Genomic DNA, 18,782 nt, shown 5'->3' with positions numbered 1-18,782 from the left:
ATGCGATTACGTCAAATTGTATATGGCAGTATGTTTCACCGTCATAAAAATGTAGGGTAATTTGGTTTCAATTTCCTCCGTACATGTAGGCTATACCAAATTCAAATGAGCTTCATCCAAGATACTTTTGCACATGACTTCATCTTATGTGTGGATTATTTTAAAGATTAAAATTTTATTTTACTACCTGATTAATAGTTGGCCATCTATAAGGAAAAAAAATCTAAAGTGATAATTTGGGTCCTCTTAGCATCCGAGTAAGCACATATGCAATGTATCACATGTACTTGTGCAATTTCAAAGCAATGCGACTCATGATGCGCAAGGGATCCATAACATCAAGTTTCTTTTTTTCTCACACTGGACATATATCACTCTAAGAACATATATCAAACAATTCCAAGGACGTCATTCAAAATTCAAGCGCATTTCGCGCCCTTAAAAAAACAATGGCATTTTCCAACCTTTGCTAAATGTGAACCCCAAATCTTTGATTATCTGGGCCAGATTTTTAACCACTAAACTCCTACCACATGACATTGTAAGGCTGGAAGCTTACGCTGCTATTTTGAACCAATAATTGGAAACAAAAGGCAGTTGAAGGATGACGTGTATAATTCAAATATTTATCTGACTCCAATATAATTAATCTGACTCCATTAAAGTTGTTGTTATTCTTGAACCTCTTATTCATTAAAGGTAAAGGTCTTTAGCTTTCAACATCATCAGTAATAAAAGTAAAGATTCTCAAAGCCTTTAAAGCAGGCAAAGTTATTTATTAAGTTACATGTTTAAAGGGGTGGTAAAATACCCTTTTCACAAGATGTAAAACAAATCTCTTATGTCCCCAGAGTGTGTGTATTTTTTTTTCCTACAATGGAAGTCAATGGGACCTGGTAACTGTTTGGTTACTGACATTTTTCAAAATATCTTCCTTTGTGTTCAGCAGAAGAAAGAAATTCATACAGGTTTGAAACAACTTGAGGGCGAGTATATGATGACAGAATTTTCATTTTAAAGTGAACTATCCCTTTAAGCAATAGTACCAGATTGTACATTAGGATACTTTAATATCTCTATTAAGTTCACCACCATTCATTTCAGTTTATACTGTCAGAGGAGACCAAACAGGACATTTACATATTAGAACACACTAGTAAATAAACAGTATGTAGTTGAAAACATATGTCCAAATGGTACAGACGTGTCATTGAGGTGTAAATGACTCCGTCTCTTCCAACAGAACCATCCTGTACCTGGAGTGTCCCAACAGTCCTCAATCAGCATATTGATGATGCACTAGGCATTAGCACACTGTGATGAGAAAGGCCTTTGTGTCACGTTTAATTCACATGTATACCTTTAAAAGGATTTTTGAAATATTAAGGCAGTAAAGAGATCTGCCCATATTACCTCAGCCCTACAACATCAATATAACCTCTGGGGCAAAGTCAAAGCGACAGATATACAGTAGATATTAGTTAGCAAGCATGGTCAAAAATAAATACAATCAGGATGGAACTGCTGATAATAAAGTTTAATATGAAATATTTTGTTGTTGTTTTAGCATTTTACATTAACAGATAAACAATTTTGTAACAGTTACATCACTCCCAACAGTTATCATATCAACACATTACAGCAGTTTACAAAATGTATTCCATTGAGATTCAGATGACAAAAGTCAGATATTGTCTGAAGCAGATATGTATTTGAGCAGGTAGCATTTGATTTCTGAGATGTGCATGGTCTCTCTGATGGTTGTGTCTCTGTTACGGACCAGCAGAAGGCCACTTTTTAGTGTGCTCTCGCTAACCACCACTGTGAAGAGGACACCCATCTCATCATATCTGCCGCATAAAGAAAACTTTCTCTCAACATCCATTTCATCATGAAAACTTTACTCAAAAGATTACTCAGTATAGTATAGAGAATAGATAGTCAGTTACTTTGTGTGTAAATTCTCCAGAGATAATGACATTGTGTCCAAGTATCCAGGCCATGTGGAAATTCCCACTTCAAGAAACTCTTGGAGTAAACCCTCACAAACCTTAAGAGAGACAATTGTCTTAAGGTCAGTCCATCTCAAGTGGTCCACAAATTTGTAAAGTTGGTTGTGTGACCATTTTTAATTTACCTCTTTTTTTTGTGATTACCTCTATGATTAGATTAGAGATTTTGCGCACTCTTGTTTCTTAGACTTTAACTGAGACTAAATGTTTGAGATTATAATTTAAATCTAAATGTAATGATCAAGATTGCTAAAAGTTCCAGTTTTAGGGTCAATTTAAAATGGAGAGGGTTTGAGTCTCAGTCCTAATTTATTTTGCAGAACATGTCACATTTGAGATTTATCTTAATTTATATGTTGGCTAGAAATGGCATTTTATTGTAAAATACTGGTAATTTGTATTATGTGGTATACTTGCATATTACATCTGTTGATTCTCAAAAAACAAAGAAGGCTTTTAAAAAAAATTCTGCAAGCCCTATATTACTACTAGCTCAGTAACTCAAAACTCGGCATGCTGTAACGGATCATTAAACTTTGAGGAAGATTCTGAGTTTTTGTTTCACTTTATCACCTTCAAGGAATAAATAAAGTAAATAATTAAAGTTTTAAACCAATTAATAACAATAATGATCTTCATTATTTATCTGAACGAAAATAAAAAAGGTGACCAAAAAAAGGTGTGATTTGCTAAAGGAAACAAAAAGAACAGGTGAAGAGGTGGAATCTTTGTATGTACTCTGCTCATGGAAGAGTTGAGGCAAGAAACAAACAGAATAGCAAAGTTCAGCAACACACAGAACGGGTTTGTTTGTCTGCTAGCAAAATTATTCTAGAAAAGACATACCTCTTTAAATAAAAATAAAAAGGAGGGATAAAACACTTTTTAAAAAAAGTTCTCCTATCCATTCACAAAGATTATAGGCCTAAACCCCTCACCCCAACTTTCTTTATTTATATATTTTCCTTACTTTTTTATGTTTATTGAAAATGTGTTCTAAAATACTTTTGCACGTTTTATTTTTTTCATTTTTTTATTACAAGCGCTCTGAACGAGTTCGGTTGTTACATTTACATTTAGCAGACGCTTTTATCCAAACCGACTTACAAATGAGGAGAACAATAGAAGCGGTTAAACTAACAATAGGACAACAATATGCAAGTGCTGTGACCCTTCCCAGTTAAGTCTAATGTAGTACATGTAAAAAATAAAAAAAAAATGTAAAAAAAATATTTTGCGACAGTTTATTTACACTGTCTGCTGGCGCAAAATCTTAAAACTTTGGAAATAATTTATCGTGGCCACTCTACAATGCATACTATATTTACAGGGTTTGATATTAACACCCGCCAAATGCAGGTGAAAATCGACCATGCCTGGTAACACAATCAATTCACTAGCCAGTTTGGCAGGATATTTTTCATCATATCCTCGTAAAGAAATAAATTCTAATATGTATTATTTTTCTAAGTGTTTGCACACCAGTGGCACCACTCGGCATCTGCGGGGGTGCCAAACTGCTACTACAACTGTGTGGCTCAAATAAAAGTCTATGCTTTATAATTATTACAATATAGATCACCCTTTCTCTAGGTCACAATTTGTACCTTTTTTCTTTTTTTTTTTAAACCTTCAAACTCCTTGATGACACTTTATTCTTAAAGTAAACTTTTGCCTGTATACTAGTGATTGCTTTTTTGGACTGCCAACTTCAACTTGAGAACGCGAGCACAGAATGACACGTCCGGTGTGTGACTATTCGCTGTGCGGTGCTTCTTGTCTGGTATGTGAATGAGAGAGGCTTCAACACTTAATTCAGTAAGCTCACTTTTGAGATGAAATGACTGATCACTTTATGAATTGACAGACTATGCGCTAATCTTCAACATGTTTACCACTAAACATGATCTTGAACTTTTGAACAGTAATTTTGGTAATTACAAAAAGTGATTGTTATCCCTCTATACCTGTCTAAGCTCTGAATTAGAGCCTCGTCCCATATCCAAAGCCACTTTCACTGGAGTTAAACTGGGATGCAGCTTTAAAACCTGAACAAATCAAAGAAGCAATTTTTACATGAAAAATTTCATATTATGCATCATTTTCCAACCACTTATTAATGCAAAAAAAAAAAATGAGGGAAACTTAGCTTACTCACTGTCCTCTGATGAAGCTTCTGTTTACTGTCAGTTTTTTTCAGCAGTTGAAGTGAGTTAAATAGGTAAGCCAGCATTCCTTGATCCACATTTGCACTGACAGAGATGACATGAGGAACCACAGACTTTCTTCCATCTCTGCACTGAAAGTTACATGATCATAGCAGTCTTCAATTGACAGTTGTGAAATACCAAATTCTAGATGTTTTTTTTTTTATCATTTATACTATTTTAAGTATACTGTTTTTCACTTTGAGTTACCCTTGTACATAATATATAATTTAGATCAAAGCTAGTCAAATTAATTTGACAAACAAACTAAATTACACCTTAAACATAATCTAAGTTTTCTCTGACCTGTAGATTGATGCAAGATCCTTGGTGAGTCTTTATCAGTTGTGTGTCCCCCAGGCTCCACAGTGTCTCCAGGGTCTCTGAGCCCCAAGGGAATTTATAAAGGATTTTAACACCATGAGATGTCCCCTCTCTCAGTTCCTCATCCACCACATTGCACATGCTGAAGTCAGACGGACCTAAAGCAAACTGCAGTCGGTGTTCAAGAAATTATATTCCGGCACTACACCAATATTCCTTAAAATGTTTCATATACTTTAAAAGTGGACGACCAGAATGGTTTTCATGAAACACACGATTGATATGAAGTCACAAATAAAAGATAATATATAACACAGGCACAACATTGATGCAATTACATTTTTGATAGTAAGTATGTGCACACTGAGAATCACATTTTCTAATAATAGACCAGGTAATATACACTAATATATAGTGCACAATGAATGGGATCAATGGATTAACATACTAAAACATTTTACACAAATTAAAACATATTTCTGGGGCCCTAAGCAAAATTCTGTTAAGGGGCCCTCCTACCTGACCCATGAGCCATGTAAACCATTTTTCATTGCCACACAGTCACACCTGATACCCCAGTGCTCCCACTCCTTTAACTAGTACTAATGAAAATGTAACTCCTGATATCAGAAATAGACATTGTTAGTAGAAAAAGTACATTCTTAATATCAAGAATTCACATTTTAAATAGTACAAATGTAATTATTGATATCAAAAATGCATACTGTGAATAAATAAAAGCTAAAATGGCTTGTCATGTCACTGTTTTAAATGATAAAAGCAATACTTGATGGTTATTATTTACTGAGGGATGTGCATCCATATTGACCAGTATGTCCAGCCAATCAACATTTTAAATGCAATATAGCCTATAAATCAATGTCAATGCATTGCTTTCCATCTTGCTTAATTCCAGAGTTGTAACTAAACTGACTTTGAGACTAGATAATCATTGGGCCTCATTCACCAATCGTTCTTACGAAGAAAGTGTTCTTAAACCCCACTTACGCACTTTTTACGAAGATTCTGACATTCACTTAGGTTTTCTTATCTTGTAATTTAGAAATTCTTTCTAAAGGCGTATCCACTTTACAGCGGAGATGTATGGAGATATGTTTGCAGCCGATACCGATTTAGAAAACACTAGTTTATTATTAAACAATTAAAATGCCTCGTTATTTTTTAAGACATTTATTATCATTAGCCTGCTTTTGCAGCAAGATTTATGCATGCGCTTGAGCGCAGAATAGGCTATATTCCTCCATGGACCAAGTATTTAAGCAGAAATTAAACGTAAGATTAGTCGACTAATTGCTTAAATGAATGGCTACTAGTCGACTAGAAAAATCTTTAGTCTATGGCAACTCTAATCAATACATTTACTATAGTTGACATTATTTAACTAGTAATAAGTATCTAGCTCTTTACATTAAATTTGTTGAGTTAACAATTAGTTAATGAACTAATAAAATAATAAAACAAAGATTAAATTAAGATGTTAACTATATATTTCTACATAGCATTGCTTGTTCCACCACGAAAATGACCTTAAATGTTTTTAAGGTGACAATCTGTTACAGATTTGAAGATTTACTGTATCTTGAAGATTTTTGTATTGTATTGTATCTTCTGTTATAAAGATGAAAATTGACATTTCGATAATTAAAAAAATAACCACGTTATTGTAAAACGTGTTGTAAAAATGTATATTCTGTTAGATATTCTGTGTTTTGACTACTTTTTGAATTTTGTATAATAATATCTCTAGGTAATGAAGATGTATTATAAAAAATAAATCTTATATATTATATATATATATAACATATATAAAACATATATATATATATATATATATATATATATATATATATATATATATATATATTAAAAAAAGAGCCTCTGATTAATTTTGCCTAGAGAGCTAACGGTTACCCAGCCAGAATGTAACGTTTCTCAACAGTTATCGACTCTACACTAAAGAGAGCGCGGCTCACATTAGAGGCTTCTCGGTCTCATGGCCGCGGCATCGTCAGTACTCCGCTTAGGATTACTGCATATGCACCCTCTTCAGCACTGGCTCAAGCGCCGTGTGCCAGCCCATGCGTGGCGATCAGGTCGGCCGCACATTATGGTGAACCACGGCTGTTTATGAGCCCTGGTTCCCTGGAAAGCCATAGACTGGTACCAGTCGGGCAGGACTATGGGTGTGGTCTCCAGGAGGAAGTGGATTTTCACAGACGCCTCCAACCTAGGTTGGGGGACGCTGCACGAGGCCAAGCCTCTGGTCGAGCCCGGAGAAAAGCTTACATACCAACTGACTGGAAAAATGAAAGCAGATTGTTTAGCCCTGAAAGCATTTCTGCCAGACCTGAGGACACCGCGTCTTGGTCCGCACAGACAACATGTCAGTGGTGTCCTATATAAATCGCCAGGGCAACTTCAGATCAGGCAATCTGCATGTCATGGCCAGAAACCTCCTCCTTTGGGCACAAGCCAACCTGCGCTCTCTTAGAGCTGCTCACATTCCAAGCATCCAAAATTTGGGTGCGGACATGCCATCTCGAGACAACTCCCCCAGGCGAGTGGTCTCTCAACCCACAGACGGTCCGTCTAATAGGGAGTGTATTCGGTAGGGCAGAGGTCGACCTCACTGCGCAACGTTCTTTTCGAAGAACAGGGACGCACTGGCCCATCCTTGGCCCAGTCGCCCTCTATATGCGTTCCCGCCCGTCTCTATGATCCCTCAGGTCATCAAACGGATCAGAGAAAGCAGATCCTCAGTCCTCCTAATAGCCCCCCTCTGGAAAACCCAGGCGTGGTTTCCAGAGCTGGCTCAGATGACAGACACAGTCCCCTGGCCTGGGCCGGAGAGGGAGGATCTCCTCACACAGGCAAACGGGACGATATGGCACCCTCGCCCAGATTTGTGGGCCCTCCATGTATGGGTATCCAGGGACCTCCCAGAGGTCTTGAATACTATCACTGAGGCTAGAGCACCATCTACCAGACGCCTTTACGCCCTAAAGTGGTCAGTGTTCACTGACTGGTGCACAACCAGGGACTTAGAACCACAGTCATGCGAGGTACCTATGGTACTCTCCTTCGTGCAACAGCTGTTGGATGCGGGTCGCTCTCCATCCACACTCAAAGTATATGTGGCTGCAATAACAGCCTACCATGCTCCTGTGGCTGGCCAATCACTGGGAAGAAACAACCTCGTCATTCATTTTCTCAAGGAGCCAGGAGGTTGAAGGAGGTATGGCTTGGTCTGTGAACCTCGGAATGCTCCCTAAACAAACAACACCGTTGCCCTTTGTCTTTTACCAAATGTAATAAATAGTTGTATTTCACTCTCACTTTTTTTGTCAGGCACAAAGTCACAGAACAGAGTCCTGGAAGTGGCCGGTGTTGTAAGCAAGATACAGAAAGACCAAAATATGCACAGCCCAGCTGGGTTAGCAAGACAGACTACAGATAGATGCTTGCACATCAACTTAAGATAAAAATCGTTCTGAAAGTGAATCCAATGATATCGTTTATCTGTGCCGTTATAGCTGTGGTGGGAACTCTGCTATTCTTTAATATTGAGAAGGATTTTTTAGAACTATATCTTTATCTTTATAGTTATCATCCTTGGTGTGAACGGGCCTTTAATCCCACATTGCGGTGCCAAATGTGCACATTGTGAAATGATGCGTTCTAATATTATGACTTGATGCAACCCACAACAGTATACTTTTCTTTTAGTATCCATATTTGGTTCAAATCCATACATATTGGAATCTCAATATATCTCTAAGAGTAAACTGTTAAATTGTACATATTTTCAGTGGATAAAAACCAAATGTGGGTAACTGCATACTGCTAATTTTTTATTTCAAAGAAGAACAACTGAAGAACAAATAATGTTCTAGAAATCTATCTAGTTTTTCTCTATCGAAACAATTGCATAGAACATTGCAGTCTGAGTGTTTTTAAATCTTAATTGTTCAATCCCATAGAAATTCAAATTGTTGAATTTTACCCATTTCAAAGGTCGAAAACCAAATGTGAGTCACTTTACACACATCTGATACTTATTGCATTTAAAGGTGCCATGTGTAAAAATTGAGGTAAAAATATCCCAAAAATGAGCTACACGCATCAAAAGAATGAGAAGAAATAAGGGCAATGATGTCATTAAAAAAATGTTAAGTTATAGTGCTGCAGAGATATCAAACCTTAATTAGCATTAGCATTACTAGCCACGGCCCGACAGGTGTCGTAATACCAGTTTCGGCCATGGGAGGCGGTATGCGGGCAACATAACCACCAGCCAACCTGCAATACACAAATAACTCGCACGGCTTGTGGGCGTACTTGAACCTGATGTCAATCGTGTGGAAAGTACTACAGCCCACTACTTCATTTCAATTCAGGGAAGAGAGCGGAAGGATGGCTGAAGCCCTTGGCAAGAGACCCCTACCACCACCACCCGCTGCTGGGAAAAAAAACGCGCTCTTAAGCATAAATCAAATCAGATAAGAAAAGGACCGCTCGTCACGGTCCGGGCTCGAAAGCGCGGGGGACGGCGAGCGAACTGCAGCGCATAGCCCTGTTTTACAACGTTCAGCACCCATTCTGACACGCCCGGGATCGCTTCCCAGCTTTCACACGCATAGCTAGGGGCAGAATGGTCTCCGTGTTCTGACCGCCGCACTGCGTGGGTTCGAGAAACTGAAACGGAGGTATAAATGCGGCGCACGCACCCTCGTTGTCTGAATATTACTGCTCGCTGACGACAGCAGCCGCTGTTTCACATTCAATGACTCGGTCGCTAAGGACGGAGAACAATTTGTGGCGCGAACAGGTCATTTGTAGCTAGGGTTGCCACCCGTCCCTTAAAATACGGAATCGTCCCGTATTTACAAGTAAGATGATGCGTCCCGTATCAAATCAATAAGGGACGCGATTTGTCCCGTATTTTACATTAGGCCCACATATAGTTGAATAAAAACATAAGGATTTTGCAGTATGGATAATACTTATAGCAAATATAAAGAAATCAATTTCGTATAGAGAAGCTCATTGCGTGATTGCATTTTAGCGTCTTAGTTTCTATAGCGACTGAGTCTCGTGAACATGCGCTGTAAACCTGCACGTTTTTTAACCCCTTGTGCGCTGTTCGGGTCTTTTCGACCCCAAATGATGTTTGCTGAAATAAATAAAAAAATATCTTTGTCCAAATGGCGTGAGACTTTGCACGGTTGACAACACTTTCTAGATCTACAAAAAATTTTTTTTAAATAAATTTGAATAATATCCGTTTTTATGTTAGTGTGGGGGGGAAAAGTCACACTTGTGTTGTTTCAACAAAATGTTATTTTGAAACAACATAATAGTATTTATGTTTTTAGGATTTATAGTTTTAGGAGGATTTATATTTTTTTTAATTTAGGCTAGGCTATATAAATAAATCTTTTTTTTACAAAAACAGTTAAAAAAAAATCACTTTATAAAACACCCACGTACATTTCTAACGTTCATGGATATAGATAATTTGACATGGTTTAGTGTAAGATTTTTGCCCATCTTTTGGAAAATGCCGTTTTAAAAGTAAAGAAATTATCACTTTAGTAGATGGCTGCAGAGCTACACCATTTGCTATTTGACTAAAATACATATTTTCACTAGTTTTTAGTTGGATTCATACATATTATGAAATCAGAATTATAACAATAAAAATGACTTTGTCAAAGTTGAGCATGTTTTGTACTGACAAAAATCTGTTTTTCAATAATTTTACATTATGATTAGAATCAAATTACATCAAGGTCGGACCCTGTTTAGAAGATTGACAAAATTCATCCTCAAAATCAGAAACAACGCAAAACACACATAAACAGTGGCAAAGTGGCAAACTACAGATGATATAAAAAAACAGATGTTTGAAATTGGAAAAAGTCGAAAAGTTCTATATGGGGGGGGGGGGGTGAATGGGTGTCCCTTATTTTGAGACACTGAAGGTGGCAACCCTATTTGTAGCCTACTGTATCTTTCAACAGTGTTCGTGTTTTTTTTTTACTACAGTAGAGATGATCGGTTCACGTGCGCTGTCTGATGTTTACTGCATCACTCGGCATGGAGAGGTGGGGTAAAGTAATAATTACAAGAGCTTCACGGTTATCAGATACAAGCATTCAACGGCCCTGTAGTATAAACATATATAAATATAGGTTATTTGTGTTTGCGCACGTGATATCAGGAAGCAATGTAATAACGTTATCTGTAATACACACATGACGGCGATGCGCAAATCGAGTGTGTTTGTGTGTGTCACAAATCATAATTGTTTCTTCAACTTATTAAAATATCTTACTTTACTGCAACTATCTGTTTCTGCTTCTTTATCATATTTATAGTGTGTGATTTATAAAATACCTTATATCCTAGATCACATATTTTGATTTTGGACGTCTGGTCACTTTATATCTTATATCAGAATATTATATTACTGTTAAGCCTACTATGAATATTAAAATATGCCGAACCATGTGTCCTGTATCATAGCTATATGAATGACATTTGCAGAAAAAAACCCCGCGTGAAAATCAGTTCGGTATTCAGTGAGGTATGATTAATTAAATGCGCTGACAGCTCATTGCACCTGCCATACAGATTACACTGAGTGGAGCGGGTGACCGGTCTAAGATGGCGGCCCCACGGCTCGACCGCGCTAGTAGGCAGTAGCGGTCAATAGGGCGTCTATCTATATGATATCTATGGTTGTGAAGGTAGGGGCGGAGCATAGAGACTATGCCGTTTCTCGTCTGTTACTCTAGAGTAGACCAATTCACTTTATGGAGGTATACTGCCCCCATCTGGTATGGAATGTGGAGTATGACTTGATTTTTTTGCCAGACAATTACACATGGCACCTTTAAAGGGGGATGTCTGAAGAATAAATAATGTTGAAACTAGGAATGTATCTTGTTTCCTTTGATGAAAACAACTGCATAGAACATACCCAACTGAGTGCCAAAAGTGCACTGAAATGGTCCTGTTGAGAGACATTAACTTTCTTTTAAAAGTGCATTTATATTATAATTATCTATATTTGAATCAGCTTCAAGGATATTTGAAAGAATGCATCGTTGTTCATTTCAGCAGTTTCTGAAGCTAGCAAGAGTTCAAATATGCAGTATCATAGCTACATACACATTGACATCCCAATACCACTGAGATTGAACAATTGGGCCTTAAAAATGAAGATTACAAAAGAATCGTTTATTAAGAAGGAGAATCCAAAAGAATATTAAGATATCTTTAATACTTTGAGTTACAGGCATGCAAACTTTGGGAAAACAATATGTTATGCCACTCAGAGAGGTACTGTATGTTCTATGCAATTGTGCTGATAAAAAAAAAGTAACAAAAAAAAAAAAAAAAAAAAGATAAATTTATTGTTTCAACATTATTTTTTCTTCAGATATTCCTCTTTAAAAGAAAAAGCATCAGCAGTACGCAAAATGTGACAAACATTTGGTTTTTGTGTGTAAAATGTACGATCTAGTTTCAACATTATTTGTTCTTCAGATATTCCTTTTTAAAAGAAAGAGCAAAGTGACATTTGGTTTTTATGTAAAATTTACTCATGGAGCAACATTGAAATCATCATACAGTATCTCTGGAAATTAACCATATTTGGCCATAAAAATTAAGATATCAAAAGAGACGTTTTTTAGCAACCAGAATCTAAAAGTATATTAAGCTATATTTTATACCCGAGTTACAGGCATGCAAACTTTGGGCAAGTCCTTTTTCCCATTTTTAACCCTTTGCACATAATGTGACAAAGATTGCTAAAGTCAACAGATTTTACTAATAGACCAACCAGTCTCTGTGAAAAAATAAAATAATGCTGCAGCCATCTTTCTTAAGTAATTTTTACCCTGCTGTAATCTGGATCCAAATTTCAGGTGAAAATTGTCATTTGTAACCATGGCGAGTGATTAAAGTAAATATCACAAGTACATTTCATAGTACAAGACGTCCATAAAACTGGACAATAATTAATATATATATAAAAAAAAATATTATCACAGTGAGCAGACACAGCACAAGTTCATCAGTCAAATCTTAATTAACCAACAGCAGCTTCTATACCTGAGTGGAGAGCGAAACATTTGAGTCATGCACAGATCACACAGATTTATGTAGCTCCGATGGAAGACACATAACAGACACAACTTATATCTCAGTCTCTGAAAATGACTGAAACGAAAATGAAAACACACTGCATACACGAAACTTGTGTGCAGCGCAAAGTGGTTAATTCGCACTGTATGTGACTTAAATTAAATATTTTTTGCAGTTTTGTGTACCTCACGTTGTAATTGACTGATTCTGTGCATTAAATCTTGGCTTGTAAATGCAAAAAAATTGATCTGCCACTTTTTTAATGTAATGCGTTACTTTGTTGTATATTTTATTACTAACTTTTCAAATAAGTAACTTTACAGATTTAAATGTAATGTCAGACACAAGAGTAAAGTAAAAAGTTGACGGTAGCCATTCTTCCATAGTAGGAAAAAAAAATACTATGGAAGTCAATGGCTACTGTCAACTGTCTGATTACCAACATTCTTTAAAATATGTTCTTTTGTTCTAAACAGAAGAAAGAAACTCAACCAGGTTTGGAACAACTTTGATGCGAGTAAATGATGACAGAATTAAAACTTTTGGCCGAACTATCCCTTTAATGTAAATTTTAAGTAAAGAGGGACAGTACTTGTGTGTCAGACATTTTTAAGAAAATATTTGGGTCAAGGCTTAAAGGAGAACTCCAGCGCAAAATGAACCTTTGGTCTAATTACACATTGTTACCTAGTCAACCGTTATCTAAGATTTGTTTTCATGATTATCGAATGTAAATAGTTTTATCTCTAAAAACAGTTTAGCCTATAACGCTAGTATAACGCTAGTATATGGGGCGTAGAGTAATGACAAATAAAAATCGCTTGTTAATACCACTAACAAGGCTCAAAATAGCCCCACACTAACACGGCAGTATAATGAGGGTCCCTACATGCAAACCGAAGCATTGAGAACTGTGTAAGTGTCCAGACAGTTTAATAAGAAGATATTTTATACATACAGTCAACTTCACGTATACAAGCAGAAGCCATCTTAGAAAAACAGACTCGATCAGTCGATCTACGAACCACCGATCTAAATGCGCTGGACCATATGAGATTCTACACAGTTCAGCGCATTTGGATCGGCGTTTAGTTGATCGACTGATCGAGTCTGTTTTTCTAAGATGGCTTCTGCTTGTATACGTGAAGTTGACTGTATGTATAAAATATCTTCTTATTAAACTGTCTGGACACTGTCAAAGTTCTCAATGCTTCGGTTTGAAGGTAGGGACCCTCATTATGCTGCCGTGTTAGTGTGGGGCTATTTTGAGCCTTGTTAGTGGTATTAACAAGCCATTTTTATTTGTCATTACTCTACGCCCCATATACTAGCGTTATACTAGCGTTATAGGCTAAACTGTTTTTAGAGATAAAACTATTTACATTCGATTATCATGAAAACAAATCTCAGATAACGGTTGACTAGGTAACAATGTGTAATTAGACCAAAGGTTCATTTTGCGCTGGAGTTCTCCTTTAATGACCATGGGGAAATGGTGGGTCCCATGGCCAAACCAGTTGAAAACCACTGCTCTAAGTGTCGGTACCCAATTCCCCCATATTTGTGCTTCCATGCTTTACCTTCCTCCACCACTGCAGTCTTTGATGAGCCCAGTAGTCCATCCACTGTGAAGAAGTCCGAGGAGAACAGAACCAGACTAAAGAAGATTCGGTTACCTCAAACGAACTAACAGAGGTTCATGAAAAGGTTGCATATGTAAAGGCAAAGCAATGAAAATAATTACTAATTTATATTATTTCATGGATATTAGAGTGGTCTAGTAAAACAGACACTCATTAAAATAACACAGCTGATAAAAATTAAAGATAAGATAATTAGGCCTCACTCACCAACTGGATGAATGTCTGAGCTGATTATCGAAATGATGGCACAGACCAATCTCTGCCAATCCAAAAGGCAATGTCCTATTCACAAGCTCCAAAGCCTGAGCATACTGCTGTAAAGCACCTTGAGAGGAAAATAATAAAATCCCAGGTGACTAAAACCATATGGACTGTGCCAAGTGTGCGAACTATGCGTAGGCCTAGTACTGAATGCATAGAGAAGACGGGTCTGCACTCACCCTGTAGGAGACTCGTCCGAACAGACGCACTGTCTTTCAAAAGTTTTTGAATCTTTTGAGACGCTTCATCTTTAGTAAAACTGTCTTGGTTAAGGATTTCATTAAGAGCTCTTATGTCAACAATCATGACAGGTTCCTCACACGTTCTACTTAACGATGAAGTATTTATCCCAAATACATATGCTCTTGAACGTACTGCTGAAGTCCACTGCTCAATAATGTTTTTCTTCAGTTCTGTTCCTAAAGGGCCATATGTACATGACCTGGTGCGAAAAGCTTCAGAAGAAATGTAATAACGCTCAGCGCAAAGTTGCATCAAGAGGCTGGTTTCATCAGAACTGTCATCACGAGTAATGCACTTTGATATATTCCGATGATACAAAGGGATCTTTTCGCTTAAAAGCTGGAGACGCCTCCTGATGCAGTGAAGTAACATTTTCCCAAAGGGTTAGTTGTTGCAGTAATGAATAATTTCAGCAGCGGTCCAAAAAAAAAAAAAAAAGGCAAACAAGACTTCACCGCTATAGCAGGTTTGAAAGAACTGTCTTATAAAATACCTTTTACTTCGTGTCCCGTATGCTTTGTCTGTGGGTGTTGCATGAGATGGTCAGTAATAGCCTACTGTTTTTCTCACGCAATAAAGTCTGCAATCATTTACATGCAGCATGTTAAACTTTCTTCTTGTACTGTTTTTTGGCGCTTGGCAAACATACTTTCGGTGCATTGCCGCCACCTACTGACCTGGAGTATGGAGTGTTCGTCAGTGCTTGGAAAAAATGATTAAATAATGATTAATAATGATAATGACCTAATCATAATGATAGTAGATATAAATAAAATAAAACTATACTCGTGTATAATTTCCTGCTTTTAGATACCTTATCAAAGTTATTTTATAATGTGCCGGCCTATCATTGTTGCTTAGTACATGCTCTAATTGTGAGTGACAGACAGGTTGCTGGAGAAATGGTGGCCAGCTCAGCTATTGTGTCTCTGGACCGGAGCAGACTGTGTGCGCACAGCAGCGGTTCGCTAGCCTGGTTGACACCAGACCCTTCTCAGTTGTAACTGAGAGTGGGTCTGGGGAAGGTATATTTGCAAATCAACTGAACGCCTGTGACAGTGGAATTTGTAGTTGTAAAGAATAGCCACACATGTGTATCGGTAAATTTAAAGTCACAGAGAGAAATTTTTTAAGAGTTGCAAACTTGTAGATTTTTTTTATCTCCCACAAACACAACACAACAGTTACAACCTCTCAAATTCTTCATTGCAGGTGCACAAATCCTATTCTACAAATCACAAATTAAGAAACTCGTACGCTCACATTTTTTGCTACAGTTGCTGCAGTGACTATGGTGTAAAACGCATTCACACACCCGCATCAACAAATGTGAAGTCATGATGGCCGATCCGCCCTGGCCACCCGAGCTGCAGACTCCGCCGAATGGAAGGCTCCGCCCTGGCCACACTCAGGACACACGCCCTCCCTCCCCGTAACCTGATAGTATTTTCAAATGACTGCGCTTCCCTCCCTCATGTCCTCCTGAGACGAAAGATTTCTGTATTTTTTGTCTGTAAAAAACCCTCAGATGACGCAAAAATCGTAGAAACTAGAGACTATAGCCAGTTCCGCATGTTTTCAACCAGCCCATAGAGGGTGGGATCTCACAGAATGTACAAATAGTGTCAGCCATCTTTTTTAAGCTAAGCTAACAGGCTCTTTAGCTCCTACTAAAGCCGAATAGTAGGGGTGTCCTCTTTTTCCCGATTTCGAGATCACCCAAAATGTCCGGGATTCGGCTTTTGCTTTCTACAGTCGCAATTCATTATGTTTACATGCACACCTCTTGTTTCAATCGGACTGAATTCATTCTGATTGGTGAATCTGAATGTAGTGTTTATATGAACGCTAAACAATTAGCGTGCAATTAGCGTGATTGATGTGCGTTTTAGCATTGCTAAGAAAATTCCTATGTTTTCGTCTCGGTCGGGATCCGTGTGAAGAAGAATGCATGACCTGCAAAGCTGGCACGTATGTGTCAGTGTCAAAACAATGTAATAATGTAAACATAATAAATGGCGACTGTACTGCAGACATAGGCAAGACGGCTCACGCGCCTATTGGCTGCCCTGCGGCAACTGCAGCAGCCTATCGAGAGAGGCCCCTCCAGGGAGGAGATCCAATGGGGGCGCTTTGCACCCACTATGTCACCATGGGCACGCTGCGTGATCACCACCTGGTGGTGAGTTGGATCCGATGGCGGAGGAGGAAGCTGGACAGACTCGGCAGACCCAAATGTACTGTAAGGGTCTGCTGGGAACGTTTGGCCGAGTCTCCTGTCAGAGAGATCTTCAACTCCCACCTCCAGCAGAGCTTCGACCGGATCCCGAGGGAGGCTGGAGATATTGAGTCCCAGTGGACCATGTTCTCCACCTCCATTGTCGAAGCGATCGCTCGGAGCTGTGGCTGTAAGGTCTCCGGTGCCTGTCGAGGCGGCAATCCCCGAACCCGGTGGTGGACACCGGAAGTAAAGAATGCCGTCAAGCTGAAGAAGGAGTCCTATCGGGCCTGGTTGGCTTGTGGGACTCCTGAGGCAGCTGACTGGTACCAAGCGAACTGCAGCCCGGGTGGTTGTGGAGGCAAAAACTCGGGCCTGGGAGGAGTTCGGTGAGGCCATGGAAAAGGACTATCGGCTGGCCTCGAAGAGATTCTGGCAAAGCGTCCGGCGCCTCAGGAGAGGGAAGCAGTGCCCTACCACCGCTGTCTACAGTGGAGGTGGGCAGCTGTTGACCTCAACTGGGGATGTCGTCGGACGGTGGAAGGAATAGTGCCTCTGGGATGGCAGACCGGGGTGGTGGTCCCTCTTTTTAAGAAGGGGGACTGGAGGGTGTGTTCCAACTACAGGGGGATCACACTTCTCAGCCTCCCTGGGAAAGTCTATGCCAGGGTACTGGAGAGGAGAATACGGCCGATAGTAGAACCTCGGATTCAGAAGGAACAGTGCGTTTTTCATCCAGGCCGTGGAACACTGGACCAGCTCTATACCCCCGGGAGTATGGGGACCGGGGTCCTTTGCTGAGGGCTGTCCGGTCCCTGTACGACCGAAGCAGGAGCTTGGTTCTCATTGCCGGCAGTAAGTCAGATTTCTTCCCGGTGCATGTTGGACTCCGGCAGGGCTGCCCTTTGTCGCCGGTTCTGTTCATAATTTTTATGGACAGAATTTCTAGGCGCAGCCAGGGTGCCGGAGGGTGTCTGGTTTGGGAACAACACGATTTCGTCTCTGCTCTTTGCAAATGATGTTGTCGTGTTGGTACCCTTCAGACCAGGACCTTCAGCATGCACTAGGACGGTTTGCAGCCGAGTGTGAAGCGGCTGGGATGAGAATCAGCACCTCCAAATCCGAGGCCATGGTCCTCAGTCGGAAAAAGGTGGCTTGCCTACTTCAGGTTGGTGGAGAGTTCCTGCCTCAAGTGGAGGAGTTTAAGTATCTTGGGGTTTTGTTCACAAGTGAGGGAAGGATGGAACGTGAGATTGACAGACGGATTGGTGCAGCTTCTGCAGTAATGCGGTCGATGTACCGGTCTGTCGTGGTGAAGAAAGAGCTGAGCCGCAAGGTGAAGCTCTCGATTTACCGGCCAATCTACGTTCCTACTCTCACCTATGGTCATGAGCTTTGGGTCATGACCGAAAGGACAAGATCCCGGATACAGACGGCCGAAATGAGCTTTCTCCGCAGGGTGGCTGGGCGATCCATTAGAGATAGGGTGAGAAGCTCGGTCACTCGGGAGGAGCTCAGAGTAGAGCCGCTGCTCCTCCACATCGAGAGGGGTCAGCTGAGGTGGCTCGGGCATCTGTTCCGGATGCCTCCTGGACGCCTTCCCGGGAAGGTGTTCCGGGCACGTCCCACCGGGAGGAGACCCCGGGGAAGACCTAGGACACGCTGGAGAGACTATGTCTCCCTCGGTGTCCCCCCG

The 18,782-nt window shown here is 39.5% G+C and overlaps 1 protein-coding gene across 2 annotated transcripts; it reads right to left on the bottom strand.

Annotated features, from left to right (window-relative positions):
* Positions 1–1,522: 1,522 nt before the first annotated feature.
* Positions 1,523–15,502, bottom strand: polg2 (polymerase (DNA directed), gamma 2, accessory subunit). Of its 2 annotated transcripts, XM_079629117.1 has the most exons (8): positions 14,805–15,502; positions 14,572–14,689; positions 14,302–14,407; positions 4,526–4,711; positions 4,171–4,311; positions 3,980–4,060; positions 1,950–2,050; positions 1,523–1,850 (listed from the first exon to the last, which is right to left on the bottom strand). In XM_079629117.1, exons 1-8 carry the CDS (start codon positions 15,238–15,240, stop codon positions 1,685–1,687), a joined length of 1,335 nt encoding a protein of 444 aa, XP_079485243.1. In that variant the 5' UTR covers positions 15,241–15,502; the 3' UTR covers positions 1,523–1,684. The 2 variants fall into 2 exon arrangements, with proteins under 2 accessions (XP_079485243.1, XP_079485244.1); XM_079629118.1 differs by lacking the exon at positions 1,950–2,050.
* Between the last annotated feature and the right edge of the window lie 3,280 nt (positions 15,503–18,782).

The sequence above is a fragment of the Phoxinus phoxinus genome, assembly GCF_949152265.1.
Source record: "Phoxinus phoxinus genome assembly, chromosome: 11".
NCBI classification, from domain to species: domain Eukaryota; kingdom Metazoa; phylum Chordata; class Actinopteri; order Cypriniformes; family Leuciscidae; genus Phoxinus; species Phoxinus phoxinus.
This window is presented reverse-complemented; position numbering and strand designations above follow the sequence as displayed.

Coding starts and splice junctions, on each gene's coding strand:
- polg2 (XM_079629117.1), bottom strand. CDS start 15,240: ATGTTACTTCACTGCATCAGGAGGCGTCTCCAGCTTTTAAGCGAAAAG. Junction 14,408..14,571: donor CTCAGACATTCATCCAGTTG/GTGAGTGAGGCC, acceptor AACCTCTGTTAG/TTCGTTTGAGGTAACCGAAT. Junction 2,051..3,979: donor CTAATTCAGAGCTTAGACAG/GTATAGAGGGAT, acceptor GTCTCTCTTAAG/GTTTGTGAGGGTTTACTCCA.